This window comes from Salmo salar, chromosome 12 (genome assembly GCF_965601325.2).
Source record: "Salmo salar chromosome 12, fSalSal1, whole genome shotgun sequence".
NCBI lineage: Eukaryota > Metazoa > Chordata > Actinopteri > Salmoniformes > Salmonidae > Salmo > Salmo salar.
The window spans coordinates 49,939,551-49,960,450 of NC_138302.1; the positions used below are offsets into that span (position 1 = coordinate 49,939,551).

Sequence of the window (20,900 nt, forward strand, 5' to 3'; positions counted from 1 at the left end):
TAGAATTCTTTTTGGGTCTAATGTTTTCCACATGTTGCTGCCCGGGATGGGGTAGTATTGTAACAATGGGTTCACAGTGCACAGAGCAAGAGCAATGTTGGAGAAGGAGAGAGGCGGAAGAGAGGGAAGGGGAATACGGTCTAATCTAATCATATTCGATTTATATTTTATTGTGGTTTGTAAAGTCTTTACACTTCAGTGACAAATTGCTTAGGAGACCAATTCCTCTCCTCACTAAGCAGCAAGACTTTCTTTTTTCTCCCAATCCCTCCTTTCTTCACATTGGAGTCTGTCTACCTTTCTCGAACATCATTGCTCTCCTCATTCCACCAAAACGAAACACTGTTTCCGTTCATTCCTTCACCCCTCATTTGCGTTCTCTTTTTCTGCCCTCCACTTATTCCCTTACTTCTCACTCCTCTACCTTTCCCCCTCATTCTCTCATTTAAGGCGTTAGTCTTCATAAAACTGTATTGCCGTGGTAAATTTACCAGTGGTTGTTCAAAAACCAATGTAAATAGTCATAGAACTGCATGCTGTTTTTGCAGTCTTAAGAAAATATACTGGTAGTACGTAATAAGCTGAAAGTCTTAGTGAGTTGTATTAATGTCTTTCTTGGTATTACACAACTCTCTTGCTCTCTCTAAATATATCTCTCTCTTTCAGTAGAAGTGCATTTTTTTAGCATTCTAAGATGAGGAGCTAACTGAATTGTGCCAATAAAGTTCTCCAAATCGAAATATCTCCCTCTCTCTCCCATTAACATTTCTCTCTCTCTCTCTCTCCACACTTCTGTTCTGCAGGCCCAGATTCAGCTGGACTGTGGTGAGGACAACATCTGTGTCCCTGACCTCAAACTGGCTGTTTATGGGTGAGCTGAAGTCCCCTCTCCATTACTCCGGAATAGCCTACCTTGTTATTCTCCCCTCTCCCTCTTGACCTATCGATAGGTGAAAGGCCTCAGTAGGTCTTCAGCCTATTGCTTTCACCTGTCATGTCCTCTCAAAGCAGTGGCAACCAAGAAAGAAGAGTAGGAAAGAAACAATTGGATACGGACTGTTGAGAGGTCTATAGTTGGGCTTTTGTGTTAAAGGTTGCTTTTTTTATTTTACTGGTGATGGCCTGCTTCTGATGGTCAGTCTGAGGGGAGGGAGGGAGCAGCTTTGAGGCTGCCTCTTACACGTCTCACCGTCCCTCCTCTCTCCCTCCCTCCCTGCGCTGAGAAAAGGGGACACAATCTTCCAGCTGTTGGCGAAACTTAAGTCGCCCTGCATTATTTCTGCCTCATGCACCAATTCATGTTGTTTCTCCCATGACCAGAGAAAGTGAAATATTCCTCGATATTAAAAAAGACAAGCCACAAATAATAGCTTATCGAAACACTTTGCAGCTGCAGCGCTGGTTGTAGCGTGAGTGGAAGTAGGGAAAATATGCATTTTATGACTTGTAAAACTGTTGAACAAAGTATTGACAGTGCTGAATAACTTAAACATGAACAAACTCATAAAAACAGCAATTCTTTGCAGGATTCGTTGAGTCTCTCTCTAGTCATGGTTTTAAAGGTTTTTAAATCTCACATTATCATCTTTGTTGTGCGTTCGAGGCTTCTTTTTACAGTCTATGGTGCGAGGAAACTGAGCAGACACGGTGATCTGAGCCATCTGATTGGCCAGCAGTAGGCCTATACAGTAGGTGCACTTGATTTGCTCTCTGGGACTGCCGGGTAGGCAGAGTTCTACCTTCAAACACATGAAATGGTTCATAATGGGAACACTTTGCCTTCCTGGCGGTAGGGTAGCTGAATCAAGTGCACCTAACGGCAACAGCAAAAAAATTACAAATTATAATAATAGGAATGCAAGGCTTTATCGTTGGGGGTTTTACAGAAATGTTTGGTGATCGACTAGGAATGGCTTGGAGATCGACCAGTCGTGATCGTGATCGACAGTTTTGGTGGCCACTGATATACATGTATGTTTATTTGTCCTTGATTTAAGAAATGCACTTTTATTCCAAGGAGAGTAATTAATATCCTCACGACTCTTTACTTGCTCATGGTTATTAATGGTTAATCATTGTTGTTTGAGTGTGGACAACAGCAGGGTATGTTGCACTATAGGCTGAATGGAATAACTGGGGCCATTCACAAACTAGTAGCTCTAGCTCTTTTCTTGCTCTGTCTTGAGTAGTGTATTGCAGAACTTCGCCATGTGATTTTTATTAGCGGCAGAGTACAATCAAGTTAAGAGTTTCCCATGGAAAATTGGGGAATGTGTGTTTTCTGTTTCCACGAGACCAAGTCAGTCAAAAAAGCGTCTATGATTCAGTACTTTCACTATGCCGCTTCGACGACCTATCTCCATTGGAATGTAATACACAGCTTGTTTTTTAGTACTTACATTTTTTGCTTCCCGAGAATTCCCATGCGTGAGGTTGTTTTGTGTTCACAACCTTGAGGCCTGTCTTAGAGATAAATGCCCTTTATTATTGGTACTTTGTGTAGTACATCCTCTGGGTTCAATTATACAGTAGATTTGGAAAGTATTCAGACCCCTTGATTTTTTCCAAATTTTGTTACGTTACAGCCTTATTCTAAAATGTATTAAATTGTTTTTCCCCCTCACCAATCTACACACAATACCCCATAATGACAAAGCAAAAACTGTTTTTGTTTTTTTGCAAATTTATAAAATGAAACAAAACTGAAATATCACATTTACATAAGTATTCAGACCCTTTACTCAGTACTTTGTTGAAGCACCTTTGGCAGCAATTACAGCCTTGAGTCTTCTTGGGTATGACGCTACAAGCTTGGCACACCTGTATTTGGGGAGTTTCTCCCTTTCTTTTCTGCAGATCCTCTCAAGCTCTGTTAGGTTGGATAGGGAGCGTCCCTGCACAGCTATTTTCAGGTCTCTCCAGAGATGTTAGATCGGGTTCAAGTCCGGGCTCTGGCTGAGCCACTCAAGGACATTCAGAGACTTGTCCCGAAGCCACTCCTGCGTTGTCTTGGCTGTGTGCTTAGGATAGTTGTCCTGTTGGAATTTGAACCTTCACCCTGCTCCGGAGCAGGTTTTCATCAAGGATCTCTCTTGTCATTGCTCCGTTCATCTTTCCCTCGATCCTGACTAGTCTCCCAGCCCCTGCCGCTGAAAAACATCCCCACATCAGGATGCTGCCACCACCATGATTCACCGTAGGGATGGTGCCAGGTTTCCTCCAGACATCACACTTAGTATTCAGGCCAAATAGTTCAATCTTGGTTTCATCAGAACAGACAATACTTTTTATCATGGTCTGAGAGTCCTTTAGGTGCCTTTAGGCATACTCCAAGCTGGCTGTCAAGTGCCTTTTACTGAGGAGTGGCTTCTGTGGCTACTCTACCGTAAAGGCCTGATTGGTGGAGTGCTGCAGAGATGGTTGTCCTTATGGAAGGTTCTCCCATCTCCACAGAGGAACTCTGGAGCTCTGTCAGAGTGATCATCGTGTTCTAGGAAGTATTTTTTTTATCAATTATATTTCTATATTTGAGTTTAACCATAATATTTGTTGTAATATTTGTTCTGTCTTATCTAGTGGATTAAACTGAAATTGCAACCAACTTTCTATGGCTTATTTGAAAAATAGCAATATTTTGGAGATAATTTCATTTTCAAATAACCAAAAGTGAGAGGTTGTAATCTGAATAAAGGGGAAAAGCCATTCTTGAACATGGGGTGAGACATTCTTACTAATCTGCTAGAGAACCAGTTTGGATTTAAGTATGACTTTTGTATGACTGAAGCCTTTAGGGAGGCGTTAATAGTTCATAATTTCTGTCCTCCAAAATTCATATTCATTATTTAAATAGGCCTGTTTAATTTTGTCTGGCTTGCCATTCCAAATTAAATTGAATATTTTTTTCTCGTATAATTTAAAAAACTATTATAAATTGATTACATTTCATATACATGTTTGTCTGTATCTGATAATATCTTAAAAGCTTTGAATCAAATACAAACTCCCTCTCCCCCCACCACCTTAAACCTTTCCTCCTCTCTTGAAGTCTGCAGTGATAGAGTAGCGATGTTATCACCTCCTCTGCGTTTCGTTAAACCTTTTTACATAGGTCCCTGTCCTCACAAGGAACAAATTTGCCTCAGGGATCCCATAAGGTCCCCCATTATGGATTTTCCGCCAATTAGAATTTTATGAAAAACACTGACCGATCTGCACAAAACTTGATATGTGGCATCTATGGACAAAGGTCTCTCAATGCAAAATTTGGTACACATGTTGCAAACAATGTCAAAACTCAACATATACAAGAACATTCATATCGACCTACGGTAGTGCTATAACAGACATATATCTCTTGATTTGTTTGACTCAGAGTGATGAAATTTGGCACACATGCTCAGGGATATGAGTCTAGCTAACCCACACGATATCTCAGACACCACTCTGCTGATTTTAGTGAAACTTAGGCGATTGATGCGTATTTCCATAAATATCTGGCATTTACAAAATGACACTGATTGGCCTAAGGGGGGAGTTACAGTAATCATTAGTCACATGCAATATCACAGACATCACTGGCCCAATTTTGACGAAACTTTGGTGAATAATGCGTCTTTTCATAAAGATTTGTCATTTACATTAGTTACACTGATTGGCCCAAGGGGGGCGCTGCATCATTCATGGGGGATGACATGTTTATTGTTGCTTTGTTTTACGTTGTTGTATTTTCTTGTGGTTTCCTTAGCGATAGGACGGAGGTGTATCTGGGTGACGATAACTCCCTGACCCTGACTTTCAATGCCAGGAACGAGGGAGAGGGCGGGGCCTACGAGGCAGAGCTTTACATGGTGCTTCCCCCAGAGGCTGACTACAGTGGTATAGCCCGCAACAATGCGGTGAGGGAGCAACCATCTGTCTTGTCCCTCTTAGGGGAAATGCTAACTCAAAACGATGCTACGGCTAATATTTCTAATAAAAATTACAATGCTAAGATAATAAATATCCACATGACAATGACCATAATTTAAGTCATATCAATGTAATACTGTTGATACTAACGATGGCCTGATGACTAAAACGATGGTAATGAAATAAATGGTTAGAAAGAATTTGCAAATACTGTGAAGTCAAGTCTATGTCTCCCTCTCCATGTTTGTGCTTGGATCTCATAAGCAGAGTCTGACTCAGCTAACCTGTAGCTACGAGGCAGAGAATCAGACCCGCTATCTGGTCTGTGACCTGGGCAACCCTATGAAGTCTGGCACAAGTGTAAGTGGACCATCATGGACTAACTGTTTCTTAAATTCAAAGTCAAATAGAGCTTTATCGTTATGAAAGGAACTTCCAATGTTGCTGAAGCAATATGGTACTTCTGTCCTTCTGATTGTGGGTTTCTGTATGTCTGTACAATTATCTGTCTTTACGAATGATGTTGTGTGACCCAGACTGATCCTGTTAATGACTGTGTGTGTGTGTTTATGACGGACTGTCTTTCTGACAGATCTGAGGTCAGTGTATTTCTAGTGTCTTTGTGGTTGATCGTGTGTCTTTTGTGTGGACCTTCACAGTTGTGGGCAGGCCTCCGCTTCACTGTGCCCCGACTGAAGGACACTTACAATACGGTGCAGTTTGAGCTCCAGATACGCAGGTAAGTCACAGTTGTATCTTCAGAACAGAAATTGTATAAACTATAAATCACTTTACTGTGTACTGTATTAATATTTAGTTAAATGTTGGTGTGAGGTTGAATGTTTTTTGTACCTCAATCCTCCTAAATACTTCCATACTTACGTGTCCTGACTTGAGCTAAGCTTAGGGTTAGTGGATAGTTAGGTATAATGTTGTCGACAGTTAAGTGAACATCTACAAACCATCTTTTTGGCACAATCTAAATGAAGTGTTACACTTCTCTGTTCTCTCTCCACCCAGTAAAAATGAGAATAGCTCCCAGAGTGATGTTGAGCTCTATGATCTTGAGGTGGCTGTGGTAGCTGATGTTATCCTACAGGGGTGAGTCAGCATGGATGGATGGATGGATAGACGGATGGATGGACGAACAAACAAATGAATTAGTGGTCTCCATCACTATACTAATGACATATTCCCTGTTTAGCTACACTCAAAGTGACTGGGTACCAATATATTGGACTTCAACAGCCCCAGCCCCAATTACATTTGAAATAATGTTTCGGTACCACGTTCTGTTGGTTATGTGCACTGCATCTTTTTACTGTTTTGTCCTTTGTCCTACGGTGTTACTCTCTCTCCTTTTCTCGATTGAAGCGTTTCTCGTCCGGACAAGCTCCTCTTCCCTCCCCCAAACTGGAGGATGAGCCACAGCCTCCAAGAGGAGCAGGACATTGGGTCTGAGATCCAGCATGTCTACGAGGTACTCAACGTGTGCCACTAGAGTTGATTTTGTGTTATTTTGTTAAGTGGGGTCAAGTGGAGTTGTAGGGTTAGGTGGTTGAACAAATGCTTATCTCAGCTTCCTGGCACAGTATGCTAACATGGGTTCTCTCTCTTTCTCTTTCTCTCTCGCTCTCTTTCTCTCTCTGTAAGTTGGTGAACAACGGGCCCAGTATGATCAGTCAGTCGGTGCTGGAGCTGCGATGCCCTCTGAGAGCTCAGGGTCACGACCTTCTGTACCCTGTGGAGGTCATCACTCAGGGACCACTCAACTGCAGCTCCAACCACACCCTCAATGCACTGAAACTCAAGGTGAGGAACACACTTACACGCACACATGTACACATGCATAGATGCATGCAGGCAGGCACACACATGCACACACACGCACACACAATCATACTGGATGCACACGCTTGCTTATAATCTACATCCACAGACACTCATCCCAGATACTGTATACATTCACACCCAACCCGAATACATTGTCATTTATTTTGTGTGGTGTCACATAATCATTCGCAGTATTTACGCCAAGGATATGCAGTAGTCCAATATTACCCAAGTTTATGAGTCACAATGACCATATGAGAGTTTGTGTTATGTGTCTATGAGTGGAATGGCACATGTGTAGTATTCTGTGTGTGTTGCCAGCTCCAGCCTCCTACAACAGAACAGCCTCCCTCCTCACAGACGGTCAGCCCTGAACACCACATCCAGAGGAGAGAGGTCTACAGGGATCCTCTGGCCAAACAAAGCAACTTGGTGAGACAGCCGTGTGTGTGTGTGTGTGTGTGTGTGTTGTGACCCGTTAGTGGTACTTTTAATAGGTAAAAAAGGGTTAGCAGGCCAACTTGGTTTCAACAGTCACCTCTCATGTTTGGAGTAGCTTTTAGAGGGAGAAGCTTCACCTCATGTTTGGCGTAGCTTTTAGAGGGGGAAGGGGGGTGGGAGTAAGTGGAGTTAGTGTGATGTTGTTGGCTTGTACTGTGAGAGTGAATACATGTATGGCTGAAAGGAAACCACCAGCCCAGACCCATAAATTACAAAACTCATTGTAGCTACAAATTCTTCAAATGGAAACATGACCATGCACGCACTCACACAATCATCCACTGACAGTACTGACCACACTCTCAGTCCCTACAGCATTATAAAGCCAGCCAGTAGTGCCTCTCGAGAGCTGTTCATCTGATCCCCATATGAAGATTCCGGGAGATGTTTTCTCTCCTTCTTCCCTTAATCTTCTCTCCTTTTTACCTTTTCTTTTCTCTTATTTCTTCATTATTTATTTATCATATTTCCTTATTTTCTCCCTTTTTTTCTCTCCCCCTCCCCTCACTCATCTTGTTTAGGGACTCGACATGCTTAACCCCATGTGGAGTGAACAGTGACACACGGCCGCTGAGGTCTGTTGACTCTAAAAACAGTAAAACAGCAGATACCGACTGTTAAATGAAGTCACTTGGCACATAGTCCGGGAGCACAGAGATTAGAGAGTTAAGGGGTAATAATGAGTTTCTTATGTGAGGCCTGTAGTTCACTAGCTTGTTAAATAGACTGTCCTCGAACGCTGCTGGTGCAGCAGTCATGTTTATTGGCCTGCCTAACCTCTTCTCTCTTGAAGTCATTGTCTGTTCTTTTTACTTTGTTTGTTGTTTTTCATTGTAATTCAGTCTCTTTTTGAGTCTAGGCTTTCGTTTCATGTCCTAACGATAGCCTTATGAGCTGAATTACCACAAACAAAACACTAAGAACCAACCGTGGCTTCGCTAATACCACAAAAGACCAACTGAAAGGAAATGATTCTCTCGTAAAAGGGATATGAGGATATCTATCATAATAAGATCTGCTCGTAGTTATAAGTTATATAGCGTCGTTGTATGTGAAATAAACTTCTCAAAACAAAACTTCTCAAAACAGCTGTCAAATCAAAACGGTTTTCTTTTGGGTTTTTTTCCTTTATGCTCTCCACCCATTATTATTCAGTCGTGCAATCATTATTCATTCCCTCTCTCCCCGTCATTCAGTATTCTTTCACTTCAAAAAAAAAACAATGACCACAAAACGTTTTACAACAAATTAACCATGGCTCGCCACTTTTCACAAAGGGCACAAAACTACAACCTAGTATCATTCCCTTTCATTAAAAGCAAAGGGATTAGCTCTTTATGGAAAACTTGAAGATACACTAAGTTTAGTTGCTCATTGTTTACATAAAACGTTGGCTTGAATGATGCCCCAAAGGCAAAAGTTCACAATAGCCTCTTACTGCTCATAATCGCAGATTGTTAGCTATAACTGTTTGTGAGACTGACTGAATGTCATGTATTGGTGGTCTGTATTGATTACTGTTTTCCTTCCTCCGTAGTCATGCTTTACGGTGGAGTGCTGGAGGCTGCACTGTCATGTGGGGTTACTGGAGAGAGGAAGCAGTGTCATTCTGACAGTCCGCTCACGCATCTGGGCTGAGACCTTCATCGAGGTGAGAGAGCGTGACTGTAGTTTGTACTACTGTCATGTACCGTGCAGTACTGTTTATATTAAATGATCATTTGGATAGGACATGTATATTGTGTTATGTAGATAAAATGTCATTTAACTTGGTACTAACAATCCTTATGTAGTATTAGTACTATAATACTACTGCTATTATTGGTAGTTCAAATGAAGAATGAAGCTACTTCAGAAAGTATTCATACTCCTTGACTTATTCCAAATTTTTCTTGTGTTACAGCCTGAATTCAAAATGGATTAAATAGTTGTTGTTTTTTTATCTCACCCATCTACACACAATACCCCATAATGATTTTTTTGTCGTTGAAAATCTATTCAAAATTAAATACATAAATATTTAATTTACATAAGTGAAGGCACTGTAGGTTCTGCTAGTCGGCGGTACAATGTTGCCCTCTCCTTGTAGTACATTTGTAAAACATATAAAACATTTTTTTAGAGTGTCCGTTTTTACAGTGAAAGGTGTTGGATTTTTTTGTACACACTTTGGCGATATTTGGCTAAGTAGTTCAGATGATCTATTGTCTCATGATTTCTTTTCTTTGAACTAATGCTACAGAGGGCATACAAGCAGTATGTGCTGGAGTGTTCTGCCCAGTACAGAGTCAAGAACATGCCCTATGCCATCGCTCCCAAACTCAAACCCAGTGGATCCACGAAGGCAAGTGCAATTTATTTATTAAACTGTTCATTTTTAGGTTTTTGATGGTTTAGACCGGTCCTGTCTGTATGATTTGGGATATCGTTTGAAGAAGTGCACACAAAACATTTTTTTTTAAAACATTGTTATGAGTAATGTCAGATTTTTTCCAAGTGACCTCTCACTCCCCAACGGTAACAACATATCATTGCGTTGCAGGTCCTGACTCCAGTGATGTGGAACAAGCCGGAGAGCCAGTACATTGTACCCCTGTGGATCATCATTCTGGCCATACTGGCTGGACTGCTGCTGCTCGCCCTGCTCATATATGTACTATACAAGGTAAGTGTAGCGTAAAGGACAATAAACCCAATGGGCAAAATCACATGCATGTTACGTCATAATGACGTAATGTTCTGTTTGTAAACTGTTTTTATGGTTGGGAATACATTATATAACCAGATAAAGATGTTGTCATAGGATAGACGTCATACTATTACAACCAGTATACAACCTGACCATGAAGTCCCATAAGAGGTCATCGTGATATCATTGCAACCGGTTTTGCCAGCTAGGGAGAAGCATATCATTCTTAAAATAATATCTAAAAACTATAAAATAATATCAAGATTAGAAGTGTTCAAAATGTGCAGTCTTGAAAGCGTATGTTAGCAAATAACGATGAAATGCAATCTAACTGAACTGGTACTATGACATCTGAGGGCTATTCATGTAATTATTGCCTTTGAAATTGTAATAAGTCTCCTTTCTCTTTCCATCCTTCCAGATGGGCTTCTTCAAAAGATCCGATCCCTATGGTACAGCCATGGAGAAAGCTCAACTCAAACCCCAGGCTTCTTCGGAGGCCTAAATGATGGACCATCACAGACGTCGTTTTGAAAACTGGAAAGTCATTGTGTTGGACTGAACTTGTAACTCCAAATGAACTACAGAATACTCATGCATGAAGGGCAGTCTTCAACTAATATTAATAGGATGAGTACTACTTGGACCTCACTGGTATTCAGCCTGGTACTACACTAAAATGCTCAAGCAGGCAAACACATAGTGAGATGTCTGGCCCAAACTACAACAGAGCTATCCTGAAAAAATATTTTCTGGCACGGTTGAATGGTCAATAATGTCTTTAAAATCCTGATTTTTGCTTTGGGAAAATCTCCATCAAAGTAGCAACACTGGATGGGGCAATGGAGCATTCATTCAATTGTTTAATTCACCAAATACGTCTTTACCTAAATCAAATCAAAGTTTATTGGTCACGTACACAGTTTGGCAGATGTTATAGTGGGTGCAGTGAAATGCTTGTGTGACTAGCTCCTAACAGTGCAGCAAAAATTTCAAACAAATACATTTTTTTATTTTTTATTAACTTGAAACAAGAAATCACGAATGGCAGAATGAATCCAGTTAACAACCCAAATAACACTATCAGTAATCCAAATGGAATCTATGCGTATACATACAAAGATATACTTAAGAACAATGGAGGAAAAAGTACACAATTGTCATACTTGAGTAAAAGTAAAGATACTGTACCTTAATACAAACTGACTCTAGTGAAAGTGAAAGTCACCCAATTAAACGCTATTTGAGTAAAAGTCTAAAATATTTGGTTTCACATTCCTTATATTAAGCAAACCAGACGCCACGATTTTCTAGTTTATTTTATTTAAGGATAGACAGGGGCACACTCCAACACTTAGACAATCATTTACAAACAAAGCATTTTTGTTTAGTGAGTCAGCCAGATCAGAGGCAGTATGGATGACCAGGGATTTTCTCTTGATAAGTGTGTGAATTGGACCATTTTCTTGTCCTGCTAAGCATTCGAAATGTAACAAGTACTTTTGGGTGTCAGGAAAAATGTATGGTGTAAAAAGTACATTATCTTTCGGAATGTTGTGGAGTAAAGGTAAAAGTTGTCAAAAATATGAGTAGTAAAGTAAAATACAGATACCCAAAAACTTCTTAAGTAGTCATTTAAAGTATGTTTACTTAAGTACTTTACACCACTGCTTAAGAATTATATGTACGGTGGTAGACATTTTACCTACCTACCGGTAAATGAGAAGAGAATGTTGAAGAAAGTCTGCTATTGAAGGGAATCAGTGTGCGGCATAACGGTAACAGCCAAAGACCTCCGAATGCTAGGAGCAAAAAATGACACATGGAAGGGTATCAGTCAAGATAAATGTTTTCCTAATGTCACAAAACTCCCTCTATCCTCCCGACGTATGGAAAGACCCCACATTGAAGGAGAGTTTGCTACTCCGAGTTGCCTTATTTTGGCCCAAGCTTACGGTGGCCCACCATCGACAAAGTCGGCAGTAGCTGACAATGCTAACAGTTTCATGTTGACCATCAGTTGGTCATTGCGTTGCTGGGCTGCTGGCGATATACCACCATATCTGTCAACACGGGTGCAATATCAGCTTGCCGACAGAGGTGTGCTGCCTCATAGCCACCAGTTGTCCAATAAAAGCTTGTTAGCTGGAGAGTTTTTGATGTTGTTGAGAAAATGAAAATTGCCTTTTTGCTGATATATATTACATTTGTCATGCACTTCCTGATGCATTATGTTACTGTGCAACTTGACCACATTTGTAAATACACTGCTAGAGCTTTTTAGATACTTATTACAGTTGAATGATAGATATAACCTCGCACCCACTAATCACTATTTATAACCCATTTTTTGTGCATTCAACAAAAGGAACTTGGTCATACTTAAGGAAATGTTGTTGTTTTTTTTGGGGGGGGTGTATGTTTCAAAGTTGTACACTTATAATTTCGTGAAGACTATGTAAAATGCAGTGGAAATACGTTTTTTTTGTAAAACTATTCTCTCCCATATTGGGAGTTGTCATATCTTTTTCATAAGTTGATTTGAAATAAATGTACCATTTTATATAACCCTATCCAAATACTTTTGAGAAGATAAATGTTTATATTTAATGTGCTTGCTTCTGAAAGCAAGAACACTAGTGTTATTCACCATACTTCTTAGACATTTACATTTTAGTCATTTAGCAGACACTCTTATCAAATCAAATCAAATTTATTTATATAGCCCTTCGTACATCAGCTGATATCTCAAAGTGCTGTACAGAAACCCAGCCTAAAACCCCAAACAGCAAGCAATGCATGTGAAACAAGCACGTGGCTAGGAAAAACTCCCTAGGAAAAACTCCCTAGAAAGGCCAAAAACCTAGGAAGAAACCTAGAGAGGAACCAGGATATGAGGGGTGGCCAGTCCTCTTCAGGCTGTGCAGGGTGGATATTATAACAGAACATGGTTAAAATGTTCATAAATGACCAGCATGGTCAAATAATAAGAATCATAGTAGTTGTCGAGGGTGCAACAAGCACGTCCGGTGAACAGGTCAGGGTTCCATAGCCGCAGGCAGAACAGTTGAGACTGGAGCAGCAGCACGGCCAGGTGGACTGGGGACAGCAAGGAGTCATCATACCAGGTAGTCCTGAGGCATGGTCCTAGGGCTCAGGTCCTCCGAGAGAAAGACAGAAAGAGAGAATTAGAGAGAGCATATTTAAATTCCCACAGGACACCGGATAAGACAAGAGAAATACTCCAGATGTAACAGACTGACCCTAGCCCCCCGACACATAAACTACTGCAGCATAAATACTCGAGGCTGAGACAGGAGGGATCAGAACACACTGTGGCCCCATCCGATGATACCCCCGGACAGGGCCAAACAGGCAGGATATAACCCCACCCACTTTGCCAAAGCACAGCCCCCACACCACTAGAGGGATGTCTCCAACCACCAACTTACCGTCCTAAGACAAGGCCGAGTATAGCCCACAACGATCTCCGCCACGGCACAACCCAAGGGGGGGCGCCAACCCAGACAGGAAGACCACGTCAGTGACTCAACCCACTCAAGTGACGCACCCCTCCCATGGATGGCATGGAAGAACACCAGTAAGCCAGTGACTCAGCCCCTGTAAAAGGGTTAGAGGCAGAGAATCCCCGTGGAAAGAGGGGAACCGGCAAGGCAGAGACAGCAAGGGCGGTTCGTTGCTCCAGCCTTTCCGTTCACCTTCACACTCCTGGGCCAGACTATACTTAATCATAGGACCTACTGAAGAGATAAGTCTTCAGTAAAGACTTAAAGGTTGAGACTGAGTCTGCGTCTCTCACATTGGTAGGCAGACCATTCCATAAAAATGGAGCTCAATAGGAGAAAGCCCTACCTCCAGCCGTTTGCTTAGAAATTCTAGGGACAATTAGGAGGCCTGCGTCTTGTGACCGTAGCGTACGTGTAGGTATGTACGGCAGGACCAAATCGGAAAGATAGGTAGGAGCAAGCCCATGTAATGCTTTGTAGGTTAGCAGTAAAACCTTGAAATCAGCCCTTGCCTTAACAGGAAGCCAGTGTAGGGAGGCTAGCACTGGAGTAATATGATCAAACTTTTTGGTTCTAGTCAGGATTCTAGCAGCCGTATTTAGCACTAACTGAAGTTTGTTTAGTGCTTTATCCGGGTAGCCGGAAAGTAGAGCATTGCAGTAGTCCAGCCTAGAAGTAACAAAAGCATGGATTACTTTTTCTGCGTCATTTTTGGACAGAAAGTTTCTGATTTTTGCAATGTTACGTAGATGGAAAAAAGCTGTCCTTGAAACAGTCTTGATATGTTCATCAAAAGAGAGATCAGGGTCCAGAGTAACGCCGAGGTCCTTCACAGTTTTATTTGAGACGACTGTACAACCATCCAGATTAATTGTCAGATTCAACAGAAGATCTCTTTGTTTCTTGGGACCTAGAACAAGCATCTCTGTTTTGTCCGAGTTTAAAAGTAGAAAGTTTGCAGCCATCCACTTCTTTATGTCTGAAACACAGGCTTCTAGCGAGGGCAATTTTGGGGCTTCACCATGTTTCATTGAAATGTACAGCTGTGTGTCGTCCGCATAGCAGTGAAATTTAACATTATGTTTTCGAATGACATCCCCAAGAGGTAAAATATATAGTGAAAACAATAGTGGTCCTAAAACGGAACCTTGAGGAACACCGAAATTTACAATTGATTTGTCAGAGGACAAACCATTCACAGAGACAAACTGATATCTTTCCGACAGATAAGATCTAAACCAGGCCAGAACCTGTCCATGTAGACCAATTTGGGTTTCCAATCTCTCCAAAAGAATGTGGTGATCGATGGTATCAAAAGCGGCACTAAGATCTAGGAGCACGAGGACAGATGCAGAGCCTCGGTCTGACGTCATTAAAAGGTAATTTACCACCTTCACAAGTGCAGTCTCAGTGCTATGATGGGGTCTGAAACCAGACTGAAGCATTTCGTATACATTGTTTGTCTTCAGGAAGGCAGTGAGTTGCTGTGCAACAGCTTTTTCAAATTTTTTTGAGAGGAATGGAAGATTCGATATAGGCCGATAGTTTTTTATAATTTCTGGGTCAAGATTTGGCTTTTTCAAGAGAGGCTTTATTACTGCCACTTTTAGTGAGCTTGGTACACATCCGGTGGATAGAGAGCCGTTTATTATGTTCAACATAGGAGGGCCAAGCACAGGAAGCAGCTCTTTCAGTAGTTTAGTTGGAATAGGGTCCAGTATGCAGCTTGAGGGTTTGGAGGCCATGATTATTTTCATCATTGTGTCAAGAGATATAGTACTAAAACACTTTAGTATCTCCCTTGATCCTAGGTCCTGGCAGAGTTGTGTAGACTCAGGACAATGGAGCTTTGGAGGAATACCCAGATTTAAAGAGGAGTCCGTCATTTGTTTTCTAATGATCATGATCTTTTCCTCAAAGAAGTTCATACATGTATTACTGCTGAAGTGAAAGCCATCCTCCATTTGCGAAGGCTGCTTTTTAGTTAGCTTTGCGACAGTATCAAAAATAAATTTCGGATTGTTCTTATTTTCCTCAATTATGTTGGAAAAATAGGATGATCGAGCAGCAGTGAGGGCTCTTCGATACTGCACGGTACTGTCTTTCCAAGCTAGTCGGAAGACTTCCATTTTGGTGTGGCGCCATTTCCGTTCCAATTTTCTGGAAGCTTGCTTCAGAGCTCGTGTATTTTCTGTATACCAGGGAGCTAGTTTCTTATGACAGATGTTTTTAATTTTTAGGGGTGCAACTGCATCTAGGGTATTGCGCAAGGTTAAATTGAGTTCCTCGGTTAGGTGGTTAACTGATTTTTGTCCTCTGACGTCCTTGGGTAGGCAGAGGGAGTCTGGAAGGGCATCAAGGAATCTTTGGGTTGTCTGACAATTTATAGCACGACTTTTAATGCTCCTTGGTTGGGGTCTGAGCAGATTATTTGTTGCGATTGCAAACGCAATAAAATGGTGGTCCGATAATCCAGGATTATGAGGAAAAACATTAAGATCCACAACATTTATTCCATGGGACAAAACTAGGTCCAGAGTATGACTGTGGCAGTGAGTAGGTCCAGAGACATGTTGGAAAAAACCCACTGAGTCGATGATGGCTCCGAAAGCCTTTTGGAGTGGGTCTGTGGACTTTTCCATGTGAATGTTAAAGTCACCAAAAATTAGAATATTATCTGCTATGACTACAAGATCCGATAGGAATTCAGGGAACTTAGTGAGGAACACTGCATATGGCCCAGGAGGCCTGTAAACAGTAGCTATAAAAAGTGAGTGAGTAGGCTGCATAGATTTCATGACTAGAAGCTCAAAAGACGAAAACGTCATAGTTTTTTTTTTTGTAAATTGAAATTTGCTATCGTAAATGTTAGCAACACCTCCGCCTTTGCCGGATGCACGGGGGGTATGGTCACTAGTGTAACCAGGGGGTGAGGCCTCATTTAACACAGTAAATTCATCAGGCTTAAGCCATGTTTCAGTCAGGCCAATCACATCAAGATTATGATCAGTGATTAGTTCATTGACTATAACTGCCTTGGAAGTGAGGGATCTAACATTAAGTAACCCAATTTTGAGATGTGAGGTATCACAATCTCTTTCAATAATGGCAGGAATGGAGGAGGTCTTTATACTAGTGAGATTGCTAAAGCGAACACCGCCATTTTTTATTTTGCCCAACCTAGGTCGAGGCACAGACACGGTCTCAATGGGGAAAGCTGAGCTGACTACGCTGACTGTGCTAGTGGCAGACTCCACTAAGCTGGCAGGCTGGCTAACAGCCTGCTGCCTGGCCTGCACCCTATTTCATTGTGGAGCTAGAGGAGTTAGAGCCCTGTCTATGTTCGTAGATAAGATGAGAGCACCCCTCCAGCTAGGATGGAGTCCGTCACTCCTCAACAGGCCAGGCTTGGTCCTGTTTGTGGGTGAGTCCCAGAAAGAGGGCCAATTATCTACAAATTCTATCTTTTGGGAGGGGCAGAAAACAGTTTTCAACCAGCAATTGAGTTGTGAGACTCTGCTGTAGAGCTCATCACTCCCCCTAACTGGGAGGGGGCCAGAGACAATTAATCGATGCCGACACATCTTTCTAGCTGATTTACACGCTGAAGCTATGTTGCGCTTGGTGACCTCTGACTGTTTCATCCTAACATCGTTGGTGCCGACGTGGATAACAATATCTCTATACTCTCTACACTCGCCAGTTTTAGCTTTAGCCAGCACCGTCTTCAGATTAGCCTTAACGTCGGTAGCCCTGCCCCCTGGTAAACAGTGTATGATCGCTGGATGATTCGTTTTTAGTCTAATACTGCGGGTAATGGAGTCGCCAATGACTAGGGTTTTCAATTTGTCAGAGCTAATGGTGGGAGCCGTCGGCGTCTCAGACCCCACAACGGGAGGAGTAGAGACCAGAGAAGTCTCGGCCTCCGACTCCGACTCGCTTAATGGGGAGAACCGGTTGAAAGTTTCTGTCGGCTGAATAAGCGACACCGGTTGAGCATTCCTACAGCGTTTCCCTCCAGAAGCCATGAGAAAGTTGTCCGGCTGCGGGGACCGTGCGAGGGGGTTTATACTAACGTTACTATCTGTACTTACTGGTGGCACAGACGCTGTTTCATCCTTTCCTACACTGAAATTACCCTTGCCTAACGATTGCGTCTGAAGCTGGGCTTGCAGCACAGCTATCCTTGCCGTAAGGCGATCGTTCTCCTGTATATTATAAGTACAACGACTGCAATTAGAAGGCATCATGTTAATGTTACTTAGCTTCGGCTGTTTGAAGTCCTGACGAACCATGTCCAGATAAAACCTCCGGGGTGAAAAAGTTGAATGAAAAAAGTTGAGTGAGGAAAAAGTAAAAATATACGGTAATGAAAAAGTAAAAACCGTCAGGTAGCAAAATAAGATCGGCAACAAAACGCACAGCAGCGACTTACAGTAGTGAAGGCATACATTTCATACGTTTTCATACATTTTCTTTCTTTTTTTTCCATACTGGTCCCCCGTGGGAATCGAACCCACAACCCTGGCGGTGCAAACACCATGCTCTAACAACTGAGCCACACGGGACCTATTAGTGGGCCTTCAGTTGCATTGAGCGGGAGGGAAGAAGTGCATACTTCTGGGTGAAGGGTGGTACCTGTGTTAACATGGTACCTGTGTTCCGATTGTCTACCGTTCTCCCCGTCAAAGATTTAACAATGTTGGAAACTCCCTCCAGCCAATGCTTACAACAATCCAATGCTTTTTTAATAGGGACGCAAGTTAAATGACATTTTCTTTACTTTTTTTGGTTGTGGATGGGTCAGAAGCCTGCCCTGGATTGGATTTTTGTATAGCAACACTGTTATTGGTTAGAAACAACTAGCTATAGTGAGAGAAAAAAAAACTTAACTCAGAATATATGGTGCAGCACTTTGCTTCAGCTCTCACGATCAGAAGGAACTAGAGCGGATAACAATTAACCACAGTAAAAGTACAGTGCCTTCTGAAAGTATTCAGACTTATTTCACATTTTGTTGTGTTACAGCCTGAATTCAAAATGCATTAAACTGATTTTTTTTCTCACCCATCTACACACTATACCCCATAATGACAAAGTAAAAATGTATTAAATGAAATACAGAAATATGGAATTTACAGACGTATTCACATCCCTTTGCTATGACACTCCAAATTGAGCTCAGGTGCATCCAATTTCCTTTGATCATCCTTGAGATGTCGCTACAAGTTGATTGGAGTCCACCTGTGGCCAATTCAATAGTTTGGACATGATTTGGAAAGAAACACATTTGTCTATTTAAGGTCCCAGTTGACAGTGCATGTCAGAGCAGAAACTATACCATGAAGTCCAAGGAACTGTCCGTAGATCTCCAAGATATAATTGTGATGAGGCATATATCTGTGGAAGGGTAGGCATATATCTGGGGAAGGGTATAAAACAATTTCTAGAATGTTGAAAGTTTCCAAGAGCACAGTAATTTCCATCATTGGGAAATGTAAAAAATATGGAATCACCGAGACTCTGCCTACAGCTGGCCGTCTGACCAAACTAAGCAACAGGGCAAGAAAGACCTTGGTCAGAGTTCCTTGGCTGAGATGGAAGAACCTGCCAGAAGGACAACAGTCTCTATAGCACTTCATCAATCTGGGCTTTATGGGAGTGGCCAGATGGAGGCCAATACTAGCAAAAAGGCACTTGAAAGACTCCAGGCACATGTCATCACCCATCTAACACCATCCCTACCGTGAAGCATGGTGGAGGCAGCATTATGCTATGGGGATGCTTTTCAGCGGCAGGGACTGGGAGACTGGTAAGGATAGAGGGAACAATGAATGGAGTCAAATACAAGAAAATCCTTGATGAGGACCTGCATCAGACTGGGGCGAAGATTTACATTCCAGCAGGACAATTACCCCAAGCATACAGCCAAAGCAACACTGGAATGGCTTCAGAACAAGATTGTGAAAGTCCTTGAGTGGCCTTGAATCCCACTGAAAATCTGTGGAAAGATTATTGTTCACTGCCGTTCCCCATCTAACTTAACAGAGTGTGGGAAAGTCTGCAAGGGAGAAAATCCCCAAATCCACATGTGCAAAACTGATACACATAACAAAGACGACTCAAAGCTGTAATCGCTGTTAAAGGTGCTTATACAAAGTATTGACTCAGAGGTGAGTCACTTATGTAAATGAGATATTTCTGTATTTCATTTGCAATACATTTGCAAATGAAATAAAAAAACATGTTTTCACTTTGTCAATATGGGGTATTGTGTGTAGATGGGTGAGATAAAAATATCAATTTAATCCATTTTGAATTTAGGCTGTAACACAACAAAATGTGGAGTGAGTCAAGGGGTATGAATACTTTCTGAAGGCACTGTAAGTATTCAACTTAACTACCTTTGTTGGTAAATTTCTTTAATCCTGAGGTGCAGACCTGTTGCACCTTCTATAACCACTGTGATTATTATTTGACCCTGCTGGTCTTCTATGAATGTTTGAACATTTTGAAGAACGATCTGGCCTTAATGACCATGTACTATAATCTCCACTGGCACAGCCAGAAGAAGATTGGCCACCCCTTCCTTTCTAGGTTTCTTCCTAGGTTCCTGCCTTTCTAGGGAGTTGTTCCTAGCCACCGTGCTTCTACACCTGCATTGCTTGCTCTCTGGGGATTTAGGCCCGGTTTCTGTATAAGCACTTTGTGACAACTGCTGATGTAAAAAGGGCTTTATAAATTTGATTAAATTGAATCAAAGTACCATACCATATCTTGTTTTCTGAAAATGTTGGTGATCATTTCCAGTTCTACAGTCATTAAGAATCATACTTTTTGTGTTAGTGTCTTTATTTTATTTGAAGGATTTCTTTCTCACTGATGAATGATAAGGGCCATATGTTTCAAAAGCCGTATCAAAAGCGATGATTATTGCCGTTTCTAAACGTTAAAACAGAGTCGGGATTGTAGTTCACATGAGCCAGTCACGGGCGAAGCTAACTGCTGAAAACAGTATGGAGAAGGCAGAATGCAGCCTAGAGTTTGAGAGCTATGCAATAACATGTGACATGGTATGCCAAAGCTATATATAAAGCTAGTAGGCAAACAAGCCAGCAGTATTAACAACAAAGCCGGTCTTAATTTGCATAAAAAACAAATGCAAGAAAGGCGCAACAACAACGTGCCAATTAACTACATGTAGCATAAACAAAACTGATCAATTAATCAAAATTGCTGCTTGACTTGGACTATTAGCATGTAGCGGCCAGTAATGTCCGAAATGCTACATAAAACCAATATTCTTGTTGAGTGAATTCCTTTTCTGTTTACTTCTTCAATGTGATAACATTTTGTACTCAAATTTTTATTGACGCATACTTTCTATGATTTCTGCTGACCATTTGGTGTACGCTCACCTCTCTGAGTTCAAGAAGGACCTG

The 20,900-nt window shown here is 41.6% G+C and overlaps 1 protein-coding gene across 1 annotated transcript in view; it reads left to right on the forward strand.

Annotated features, from left to right (window-relative positions):
- The window catches only part of LOC106565237 (integrin alpha-5), a 57,654-nt gene extending 45,150 nt beyond the window's left edge, over nt 1-12,504 (forward strand). Inside the window, exons 19-30 of the mRNA XM_014132131.3 lie at nt 804-871; nt 4,745-4,895; nt 5,176-5,268; nt 5,568-5,647; nt 5,929-6,009; nt 6,283-6,388; nt 6,562-6,720; nt 7,063-7,173; nt 8,780-8,893; nt 9,485-9,586; nt 9,785-9,907; nt 10,353-12,504. Coding sequence (XP_013987606.2) covers nt 804-871; nt 4,745-4,895; nt 5,176-5,268; nt 5,568-5,647; nt 5,929-6,009; nt 6,283-6,388; nt 6,562-6,720; nt 7,063-7,173; nt 8,780-8,893; nt 9,485-9,586; nt 9,785-9,907; nt 10,353-10,436 — 1,272 coding nt within the window. The 3' untranslated portion in view covers nt 10,437-12,504. The remainder of the gene's footprint in view (nt 1-803; nt 872-4,744; nt 4,896-5,175; nt 5,269-5,567; nt 5,648-5,928; nt 6,010-6,282; nt 6,389-6,561; nt 6,721-7,062; nt 7,174-8,779; nt 8,894-9,484; nt 9,587-9,784; nt 9,908-10,352) is intronic.
- The last annotated feature ends 8,396 nt before the right edge of the window (nt 12,505-20,900 follow it).